General features: G+C 55.3%; 1 protein-coding gene across 1 annotated transcript in view; it reads right to left on the reverse strand.

Annotated features, from left to right (window-relative positions):
- LOC142067375 (voltage-dependent L-type calcium channel subunit alpha-1S-like) overlaps positions 1-7,799 on the reverse strand; it is a 61,360-nt gene extending 53,561 nt beyond the window's left edge. The window contains exons 1-2 of the mRNA XM_075115951.1: positions 7,306-7,799; positions 2,294-2,399 (exon numbers count right to left, since the gene is read on the reverse strand). Coding sequence (XP_074972052.1) covers positions 2,294-2,399; positions 7,306-7,466 — 267 coding nt within the window. The 5' untranslated portion in view covers positions 7,467-7,799. The remainder of the gene's footprint in view (positions 1-2,293; positions 2,400-7,305) is intronic.
- Positions 7,800-11,575: the final 3,776 nt, after the last annotated feature.

Genomic DNA, 11,575 nt, shown 5'->3' on the forward strand with positions numbered 1-11,575 from the left:
AGAAGCCTGGCTGCTTTCCAGGTTTTCCAACCTTGCGGGAAGAAAGTGGCAGCAGAGGCCTCACAGGAGATCCTCCCTTCCCAAGCCTCTCCTCACTGGAGACCCCCAGCATTAGAGCAGGGTGGCTTTCACTGCATCAAGTGCCTGGGATGCAGGAGGCTTCTCTGAAGGGAACTCGGGCTGGTCAGGCTCCTGCACATCCATTAGCAGTGAGCTCTCTAGGCTGAGCCTAGATCCTGCCTCCACAAATAATGTGGGGCAATGTCCTTGCTGCTCTGACTCAGCTCCCCTCATACATTTTGCCTCCTCAACAATTTCAAGGTCTTAGATAAACAAAATCCTCTCTGAAGCAGACTGGGCAATGAAGAGAGGGAGTTTAAAAAGTGACAGGGACAGAATTAATGCATTGCAGCATCTCTCTGCTGCAGGAAAACACCTCCAACAAGCCTTTGTTGCACTACCTGCGGGTCCCGTAGAGAGCACGGCCTGATACGCAAGATGGTACGGGTCTGGCTCAGCTCCTAGCTGGGACTGCTCCTACAAAGCTGCCAGAACATGATGACAAAGGGACATGCAGAGCATGGATGAAAGAGAGGCCTGGGGCTGCCAGGCTCCCGATACAGAGAGCTGTTGGCATGGCAACAGGCTGAAAAATCCCCCAATAGGATATAGCATAAGTAATCTAACATACAGTAAATACAAACAGATGACATCTCATTTGTAGAGGACATTACTACCTGCCTGCCTGCCTCCCATTAATGGGGAAGGCTGTTGGTCCTTCCTGAGCAGCATCAGTGCCTGCGCCGGAGCACTGCGAGGTGCATTGCTGCCAGGTTGTCCCCCCCGATCGAGCCACACTGCCACATGCTGCTGGCCTTTCTCCAGCTCTGCCCTTGCAGGTGTCCTGCTCTCAGCCAAATCCCCAAACCCCTTCCAGCGGGAAGCCCCCAATCCCTGCTGCCCCCACCTCCTGCTTTCCACGCTCAACCTGCCCCAGTTTCGCTTTCTCTTTGATCTCTCAGCTGAGATAACTGCACCTTTCAAATCCTATTGTGCCCCCTTGGGCAGGGAAGAAACAAAAATCAGTGTCTTGAGCGTAACTCTGCCCCAAGCTTGCAGCACACTGGGAGGCTGAACAAGCACCCCAAGAATTAACTCTCCATGGGTTTTTCTAATTCTCCTCCTCTGTGGGCCTACCTTGGACTTATTTTTAAAAGATGTAATAACACATTGCCAATATGACCCCTTTTCTTCTTTTCCCAAGGAAATTACAAGTAAACGCTATCTTCAGTGCCACTAAAAGCCTGTTGAGGAGGACAGAGACAAAAGCATTTCAAGGAACTAAAAATTGCACAAGTAAAAGCTTACTTTGTATTCTGTATCTCAGATTCTTTGACTGCTTTAATATTTTCCTCTGCAGAGTCTCTAACGAACAGGTAAAAACCAGAGAGGTGCTTTTTTAAGTCACAAGTTGCCAGCAATACCTGCACACAACACACCCCAACCCGACGCTGAGGAGTCCTGAAGTTAGCAGAAGAGAACATTTCTTTTAAAAAGGGCATATTTAGATGCTTTGATTCAGTCACCAAACTCAGACTCTCAATGGAAAGCGATGTGGACTGAACCGCAAGGGGGATCTGAAGAGGGGAAAAGGGTGGCAAACTAAAAATAGTGCAAACTATCGATTTAGCTCCTATCAAAATGCCTTATTCCAGGCAAAATGGAGTGACTGGGGGGAAAAAAAAAAAAAAAGGAATAACTGATTGGAAAGGAGCAAAGTCTCTGCTTAACAGAGATGGGTTTTATCCCCCTCTTAAATAAAAAGTACCAAAATTAAAATACAGTTTTGAAATGAAAGGTCAGAAAATGTTATTCCAAAAATGCTGAAACAAAACATTCCAGCCTTTCTGGAACAGGACGTTTCCTTTTGGAAGTGTCATGATAAAAAAATTGACGGAATTTGTTCTTTTTTTGGCATCAGTTCCTCCTTCCTGTGTACTTCACACACTAATCTGCTGCCTTTGATCTCAACCTAGGGGTGGTTTCAGCCCTTCTGAAAACCCATTTTGCAGCGGTCTCTCCGCCACCCTGCGTGCCTCTGCCTTTGCAGCATCTCTCAGTGGACCAACGACATCTGACTGCATCCCCAGGGCAGCACCAGATCCCCCCACTACAGGTATTACCCTCTTGCACCCCCACCACAGAGGGCCCAGCTCCGCAGAGCCCTCAAAGCCGAGCACCTGGCTGTCCAGTCACGAGGGTCAGCAGGAGAGCGGGAAGGGCTGTGCCTTACCAGGCTGGAGTTGGCAACGTTGGTGTCGTCCTCAGGCATTGGCAGGTAGATGGCCAGTGCAACACAGTTGGCAAAGATGGTCAGGAGGATGATGATCTCGAAGGGTCTGAGAGAAAGTGTTAAGGAGCGAAGGCAAGAACAAAAAAGCAGGTACAGCCGTGCATGGGTATGTGCGGGGAAACCCCACTGGCTATGGGGGAACAACCTCTCACTGGGGCAGAGAACCAGAGCGAGCAGTCAGCCTTCACCCTCTGCGCATCCTCAGTTGCTGCCCATTTCTTGGGTGGCCGGGGAAGGGGGGAATGGGCCAGGATGAGATGCAGGGCCTGGATGCTCAGGGCATGTCTGCTGGAGAGGGGAAGCTTTGGCACAGCACATATGGGGCAGGGGCACAAATTAAAAGGCTGCAGTGGAGCAATAACAAGGGCATGGGAGAGCTGATTGTTTCCCCCTGATCATCCTTCAGCGAATCATCCTGAAGGGTCAGGACCCTCCTGCATAATGTAGACGCTTAACCAAAGCATCACCCTTTGGAATGTGCTGCCCCTGGCTCCATCTGTGCTCAGCATCCGTGAGGGAGACGCTGCTGAGCAGCGGATCTCAGGTGGGCATGTCTCCCTGACTAGAAGGTATCTAGCAAGACAGCTCAGCCAGGGTCTCCTCTAGCAGAACATCCAGCTGCTAACATCCCTGGGTGTCCTACAGCCTCAGTGCCCCAGTGCAGGCAGCACGCCTGTGACTGTCCCCAGGAGTGCCATGGGCTGGGAGTAACTGGAGTGCTCAGCTTGAGCTCCATCTCACTCCCTAGAAGGCGGAATTGTGCTGTTTGGGCCTGTGACATCTCTTGAACAAATACGGTGAATTTATATTTCCCCTGAAGGCCCTAGCACAGGCTCCTGCTGCTGTCACTGATCTGCTGGGCCACTGAAACCTCATGGTCAAGCTTCAGCTACCACATTCCTGAAGCTCCAAAAGAGCTCAAACTCTGGCTCTGGGACCTTGGAGGCAGAACTCTCTGTTCCTCCCAGCGTGGTCCAAATCTGCCACCCTGTGGTACCCTGGGAGTGCACCACACATCTGGTCAGAAGACGACAGCATCGTCTTTTGCTGCCCCTATGCTGGTCACATCCAGGCCCTGCTGCAGCTCTAAAGTGCTTGTGCCTAGCCACGGCACCACGCAGCTAGGCACATACCTCAAAGCAAGGGGGTCTCCTCCACTCATCTAGTGGCCTCGGGCTGCCAGAAGACAGCTGGGTACAGCATGATGCAAAAACCTACAAGAAACATTTTTGGTCATAACGCTAATCTCAAAGTTTTCTGCCCAATAATGTTTCTTGATGAGTACGTCTCAGTTGTCCCCGATCCACTTGCCTTGCCTGTATCCATGGAAGCCTCTGAAACTAAAAGCAGGTGGAGGAAATGAAAATGTTGGTCTGGCTGTCCCCTGGGACGGACCCGCCTACAGCGTAAATCAGCAGTGACAACTCGCCACACTCCCCACCAGCCCCTTCCCCTCTCCATCGTCCTACCAGCCAACATCCACACTTACGACCACAGCCAGCGCCTACCCCCATAAACTGTTTTGAGATCTTTCATCCCCATCCCCAGCTGTAAATTCCAACCTGCCATCACGGGCAAACTGGTAAATCTCATCCAGTAGGTACAGAGGTTCCAGTACAAGACAGGATTTCCCAGCATCCCCATCTCACTTTGGGTAGACCTTCCAAAGGAGAACAGCTCCCAGGAACACGCTCAGTGGGGACAGACAGCACAGCCATGCAGACTGCTGCCACTACAGCACAGCCCTCGAAACTCAGTACCCCAGCAGAGAGGCCCTGCAACCATATTGACACCCCTATGCCACAGTTAATCAACTGACTAGCTCAGCTTTCCAGCTAATTGTGCTGAGGCCTGCCTTGGGCTGTGGTGGCCATGCCACTGTCCAATCCAGCATCGTGGGACAAGGGGCACCTAGGGAGCATTCTTTCCACACTGGCCTGCTGAGCTGGCTGAGTGCTGTCAGTTGTGTCCTGTGCACACCACAGGTTATTTTGCCCTTTCTGGACCCTTCTGTCCATCAATCTGACGCCACTTTAAAAACTAAAGTCAGCTGGAAAAGCTGTTCCCCTCTGTGTTCCAGGTAATTGGGCAGAGCCCAGGGGTTAGAGGCTTCCCTACCTACTCTGACAGTGAGAGATGAATGTTGCCAGCACTCATCCCAGTTTCCACGTGGCTGCAACGGTGAAGGGTGCAGGGACCATTCAGCATCACGGAGCAAGTTGGAGAGAGCTGTGGAAAGAGGAGCAGGAATCACAGCTCAGGTCCTGCCACGTTAGCCACTGATGTGCAGAAGGGGAAGAGCCTTTGCCCATCCCCCTGCTCTGGGAAAACAGCCACATACTTATTTCCTCCTCCTTCAAGTGTGACCTGCCTTGTAACTGGAGCTGGAATCAGCTTGCCGCTTGCAATTCTGCGAGTCTGGCACTGTTATTAGGTAGAAATGCAGTGGGACAGATCTAACCAAAAAAAGAGGCATGTAGTGTCACTGGACACAGTGTCTCTGCCTCTTGCCACTGAGCCAGAGCCTCAACGTCCTCCTCAGCTCCTTGCCCTGCAATCTCACTTCTTTCTCTCCGGCAACCTCCTGTCACACAGCATCCAAGGGCCCCAGCGCCTCCCTTGCAGCAGGAATCAGGCCCTTAGTACCTTACAGCTGTGTGGTCCTCCACGGTCCCCAGACTCCTCACCCATCTGCCTTGAAGTCCTCCTGGCTGCAAAATAAACCTGGAATACCTGGGTGTCACCACACAGCTAGACGTGTCCCAACAACCACCAACCTGCCGGGCTAGCTGTTGAGCACAATACCCAGCAATTCACAAGTACCCAGATTTCCTTGTGCTGACAAACGTGTTTTTTGAAATGTGAGTGAACTTCAGCATAAAAACCCCTCTGCCTCAAGCCAACCAGACTTTCACCCGCCCTAGACTGAGTGCAGTGATGCTCCCTACTCTCCAACTGCCTCAAAAAGACCCTGTCCCACTCCTGTGGCCCAGCTTTGTTCTCTGACAGCAGAAGCTGTCTAGCAGAGGTGGGCCCAAGGAACAGGAATGCGTACTGCCGTACTGAACCCAGATGCCAGGTATCCCACAGAAAATGGTCACAGCTAATCTACCCTTGGCAGCTTGCCTGGCCCTGAAGCCCATAAGAACTCACAGGACCCGGAATGATCCTGCAATGCCTTGCAAACCCTGATCCCTGAACGAGGGCAGCCAGGTGCATTGCAGTATAAATACAGCCAGGCACAAGAGAAGCGCTGCAGAAACCCAATGCCCTGGATCATTTGTCCTGCACAGGTCAGAACCACCTGCAGCTTTCCTAGTGGGACACCCACCTCTCCCCTCCACACTCCCCTTCCAGGGCACCGATGGGGGAAGGACCCCCATTGTGCTACACACTCTCTCTGGCACACGTTGGCCCAGGAGGAGGAATGTGTTTGAGTATGTTGGAAGATATAAGTCCTATTTCCAGCTCTTCCCCTGCCACTAGGGTGTACGCATAAGCTTCTTCCGTACTCAGTGCCTATTTAAGACACTGACACAGTTCCCTTCCCTGGCAGAACAACCCAGTCCTCATGGCAGAGGAGCAGAAACGGAGAATTCCCCAATTACAGCTCTTCTTCCTCACCTTGAAGGACAGAGAGCCCCTTTGCAGTGAAGGAACAGCAGCTCAAAATCCGTGGCCAGCACAGCACCACCAGAGCATGCCCTGAGCACCTGCAAACGGGCACCCTGGGCTTTGAAAAAGACGGCCTCTCTGGCAGCGTGGGGCATGGGTTTGGTGTCCCCATGGCACTACATGTACAGCAACACAGCCAGCCTTTCCTAAGGGCAGGGCCTGGCCCCCAGCCCTTAGGCAACCAAGCCCCCTCCAAGAAGAGCAAAGCCTGGCCAGGGCTGGGATGATCCTGCCAAGGCCAGGAACATGCAGATCAGTTCAGCAACTGAAATAAGAAAAGTTGGGGTGGATCTGCTGGAAACATCCCCAAATTCCACCGTGTTTCCTTGAGCCCAAATGTTTTGCTGAAGCCAAAGTGAAATATTTCATCTCCCATCCTCTTCCCTTCCATATAATACAGGTGAACAAGGCAATATCTAATGGATGGGTGGCAGAAACATGAAATTTTGGAATTCCTGAGCTATAACGCCCCAGTGAAAAGATGCCTAACCAAAGAGCAACCACCCAAACCCATCCCTGAATTAAGCCAGAGGCACAGAGATACTGTCCCTCTAAACAGTATCACTCACAAAAGCCTTCACCTGTGACAGCAGGGATGGGAAAGGGGAGACGAGAGGACAATGGTGCCAGCAGGATTCGGGGGGTGCCAGCCAGCCCCCACCCCCGGGGCAGGGAGCAGCTGTGAGATCAGGCAAGTGGTGACACACACACAGAATCATCCCAAGCAGCTCGTTATGGTCTTGCTACACACCCCCAAACCTCTGCCCTGGGGCAGCGTGATGTCCCCAGCTCCATGCTCAGCTCCCACGCCCCCAGCCTGGCCCTCCTCTGCCCATCCCCATCCCCACCCTGGGATGGGCACTGTGCCCCCTCCTCGCATGCCAAACCCTCTGCCCTCCCAGCAGACATTCCCGTATTCTACCCAGCACAGCTCCTGCCAGTGCAAAACATGTTCGCTCCTACAAGGCCCTTGTCACCCAGGCTGCCCCTGCCTGCCCCCGCACCACTCCACCGAAGGTCCCCATGGCCTGAGCCACTTGTCGGCCCCAGCTTCCCCCATAAGCCTATTCATGCTCCCAGTTTGCACAGTCATTGCCAATGCATCCCACTGGGGCACCCCAAAACACCTCGCTGCCTTTTACAGACCGAATTAGACAGCCTGTGCTGAACTGGGCTGGCAGCTCTCCTGCCTGCATCCCACAGGGTCCCGCTCCCCAGCACCCCTGCTCACAGGCACGCACACGGGCACTGCCAAGCCCGCGCAGCCAGAAGGATACTTCCACTCCACGATGCTGATGCACGCCTTCCGCAGTGGGTTTTCCAGGGTTAAGCACAACAGAGCCCTGGCTGGCCGGGGAGCTGCTGGCGGTACCGGCTTCTTGGACTTGTCCTTCTGTTGCCTCTCCTTCACATCATCCTGGGGAGAAGTAGGCTCCATGGTGTTTCTCCCCCTCCTGCCCCACGGCCGAGCCCCCCTTCCCCAGGGTCCCAGCCAGCAGAAGCTCTTCTGGATCTCCCTTCTTGCAGAGCCCGTCTCCTCCACGCACTGAGGGAGGCGATGGGGCAGTTGGGGCTGGAGCCTGCACTCGCATGTACAAACACACAAAGCATGAGTTTAAATTTAGATCCCAGCCTGGCTCCCGGGTGCTGTCACAGCTCCTGAGGCAGCAAAAGGGCCCCTGCAGCTGTTGCTTCTTTACCCAGCACATTGGGAGGCAGGCGAGTGCTTCGCATGCCACTGACAGGGGCTGGGGGTGGGAACAGGCTTCGTGCTGGGCACACGGTCTCTGAAAGGAAAGTGCCTTGTCCCAGGTCAGCTCTTTCCCCTGCTCCCCCAGCCTCCCTTACCCAAACTGCAAGATGGGCTGCCTGGGGCAATGTGTGCAGCGCCCGGCTGAATCGGGGTGAGGTGGAGAACCCAATTCTGGCCAAAGGTGGCTAACGCACAAACTGATCAGTCCCCTTTCTCTGCAGGATTTTACCTTCATTTGGTGCAAACTGCTCAGCTGAGCCCTGGACCCTGTGATGCTGGGGCTGTGGAGCCTCTGGGGCTGGGTCCATCTCACTGACAGGCACTTTGACCCCAACCTCAGAGCTCCAGAGAATCATGGTAGGTCCAAAAAGTGCTCCAGCTTGCTCTTCTGGAGGGGCAGAGGAAACCCTTGCCTGGCACCGGTCACTCAACCCCTTGCTCAGCCTCACCTCCCCGGTCTTGCTTGCAGGGTTTGGATGCAGGAACCCAACAAGCCCAGGCTGGATTGTGTCCTGGCCAGTCCGGCTGGGCTAGGGAAAGCCCAACTGGATGAGTGGTATGAACAGTCCTGAGCTGGAAGGCAGGCAGGGCGAGAGGCAGGTTATCAGCATCTCTTCGCAGCAGGGAAAACTGAGGCACCGGGAAGGGCTTTCCTGGTGTTTCCTGGACTGAGCCAGCAAAATAATTGCAGCGATCTTATTACTTATAGTCCTATCGCACAGCAAATAGTATCCCCGTCCTACAGGGATGCTACAGCCTTGTGTGACTGACCAGCTGTGCCCCAGCCAACCCCATGCATCCCAGGGAGCTGCTCTACCCAACTGCACCAGCTGCCTTGCTCAAAGCTTCCTCTCCTTTGCTTTGCAGGGTGATTCCACCATGGAGGGAAATTACTTTGCAGCTGTGCAGCAGGCTGTGTCAAGGGCCAGGAGGGCCACAGCGCTGGCAGGGAGGTAGCATGGAAGAACAACTCCTGCAGCTGCTCCAGTTTTGATGCACTTTGGAGGAGGGGACCTTTGATTGTAAAGGGGTTAAATAAGTAACCTGCCCCCTCCTACACCACTCTGCCACATTTTGTGCAAACCAAAGTCAAATCATTCCCACTGAGGGCTGCAGCCCTGTCTCCATGTGAGGCAGGCCTAAGCATGTTCCCTTTTCTCATTTAGTCCTTGTTCTTCCCCCTAAACCCTGGTGAAAGCCGGGAGCTGTATTTCTGCTGCTGCCTGTGCAGGAGAACCTGTCCCAGGGACAGCAAGGATGTGGGGCCCATCTAACGGTGAGCCTGGGAAGAAACATCGGCCCCCTTTGACTCATCCTGGAAAAGTCTCAGAGGAAGAGGGCAGGGTGTGCGAGGTGTGTGTGCAGCCTGGTGCAGGCTGGGGCCCGTGGAGAGGACACTCAAGGCCTCTCTGATCTCCTCCACAGCCCTTTGCTCACACCCCCACGTGCACCTGCTGGCAACTGCTCAGCACCTTGCTGCGCTCACCATTTCGCACAGGGCTGTGCTGGCAGCCACCAACCAACATGGCTGTAACAAACCACGCTGCAGCGGTCTGCCTGACGGAGAGGTTCCTACCTGCCCGGCAGGGAAAGACTCCTTCCTCACAAAACCTTTTCACATCCATCCTTGTCTTCCTTGCATGCTTCGTGAGTCTTCATGCTCGTCTCCTGCTTTGTCACTGCACAAAGACATGGCCTTAGGAAGGGGCCCAAAGGCAGCGAGCCCACGATGGAGCCTGCCCCACTGGGTGGGCTTCTCCCATCGCCGTGAAGAGCGGGGATGGAAATGCTGCCTGTGCTGCCCCTTCTCCAGCAGCGACCACGCCTACGAACACCTCACACCTCCTGGCACGCACTGACCTGCGTTCATTCACCTCCCCAACGCTTCCCCTTTCCCCAGCCCAGGCACCTCCCTGCCTCGCTGCCCGGCTCCTGCAGGGTCTTGGCCTGCCCGTCCCTCGGGGCTGCCTGAGCCGGACAGACAGCCGGCCGCAGGCAGCCTGTCCCTCTCTGGGCCCACCACGGTCTCTCTCTCCCGTACGCACTGGCCGAAGGCCTCAGTGCCCGGGGCAGGGCGAGGCAGCCGGTGGCGGGCGGGAGCGGAGAGGGACGCCGCTGCGGGCGGCAGTACCGGAACTGGCCCTGCCTGGGCTCTCCCCCGAGCCGAGCCGAGCCGAGCCCAGGCGAGCGCAGCCCAGCCCAGGCGAGCGCAGCCGAGTCCAGCCGAGCCGAGCCGAGCACAGCCCAGCCGAGTCCAGCCGAGCCGAGCCGAGCACAGCCCAGCCCAGGCGAGCGCAGCCGAGCCGAGTCCTGCCGAGCGCAGCCGAGCCCAGCCGAGCCCTGCCGAGCGCAGCCGAGCCCTGCCGAGCCGAGCCGAGCCGAGCCCAGCGCAGCCGAGCCGAGCCCAGCGCAGCCGAGCCGAGCCGAGCCGAGCCGAGCCCAGCGCAGCCGAGCCGAGCCGCCGGCAGCCGGGCGGCAGCGGGAAGGGGCGGCTGCCCCGCTCCCGCCCCGCGGCCCCGGCGGGAGCTGCAGAGCCCGGCATTGCCCCGGGAGCGGGAGCCGCACTCCGGGCCGCCTTTGGGATGCGGGGTCAGCGCCCAGGCGACGCTGGGGACGCAGGCGGCTGCTGGAGGGACCACGGAAGTTCGCGGGGTGCCGTGGGGGCAGCTGAGACCCGCGCGTGTGTGCGAGAGAGGGGTGTCTGCCAGCATGGAGTGGGGCGGCCTCGGGGGCTGGCGTGCCCAGGTGCTGGGAGCACTGGGTGGGATCCAGGGGCTGCCACCGGGCAGAGAGAGGGTCTGACCAGCTGCTGGGGGGAGCTGCGTTATACGCCTCTGTGTGTGTACGTATATATACATATGTGTGTGTATATATATATTTTTTCCCCACTCAAGGACTAAGGGACCTTCACTCTGATCAGCCAGAGAGGGGAACGGGATGAGGGCGCTGGTGCTGTTTGTGTTCTTGTGAGTGCTGAGTGTGTATGTCTTAACCTGTGTGCCCAGTCATATATATATGTGTGTGTATATATGCACATACCTATGTGTATATAGCTGCTTCGGCACCTCTGTGTGTGGGAGTGTGTGTACGTTTGTGCCTACTGGGACCCCGTGCTCAGCCTTGCTCCGGGCTGGACCCGGTGTTAGGGAGCTGTGGCAGGGGTCAGCAGCCCCTAGCAGGGACGTGGTTCATCTGCACTGAGTTTACTGCCACAACCCCTGATCTTTTCTTGCTACGTCCCTTGGAGATGTATGCATGGTCTTAATTTTTAGGTAGACAGAAAACATCCCTTTACCAGGGTTGAACCCACAAGCCAAAACCCCAGATGAGAAGTTTTGTTTAAACCCCCAAATAGAGGGAAAGTACCTGCACTGAAGACAATGAGAAGCTAATGCTTTGACCCTAGTTTTTTTTTTTGAGTTTTCCCAAAAACCTCACGGACACCAGCACATAAAATAGCACTGCCATGAGTTACTTAATGAGAGAATGAAGTCTCCTGCGGCATAGGAGGGGAAAGAGCCACCATCTGCCCCGTAGCTGGGAAGAGGGATTTCTGGCAAGGCTACTTTGAGCCTTTTTTTTTTTTTTTTTTTTTTTTGCTTCAGCTATCTAAAACATGCCTTTTGTAGCTGGTTTATACATTCACAAAAAGACAAAAGTTAAAGCATCCATTTATTGCATAAACATAAAAGCAGCCACTGCATAGCGAGGAGCAGAATAAAGCACGTGAAGAAGCTGTGGTGGTTTGGCCGCCAGCTCAGCCCCACGCAGTGACTCACTCACTCCCCACCGGT

This window comes from Phalacrocorax aristotelis, chromosome 21, assembly GCF_949628215.1.
Source record: "Phalacrocorax aristotelis chromosome 21, bGulAri2.1, whole genome shotgun sequence".
NCBI classification, from domain to species: domain Eukaryota; kingdom Metazoa; phylum Chordata; class Aves; order Suliformes; family Phalacrocoracidae; genus Phalacrocorax; species Phalacrocorax aristotelis.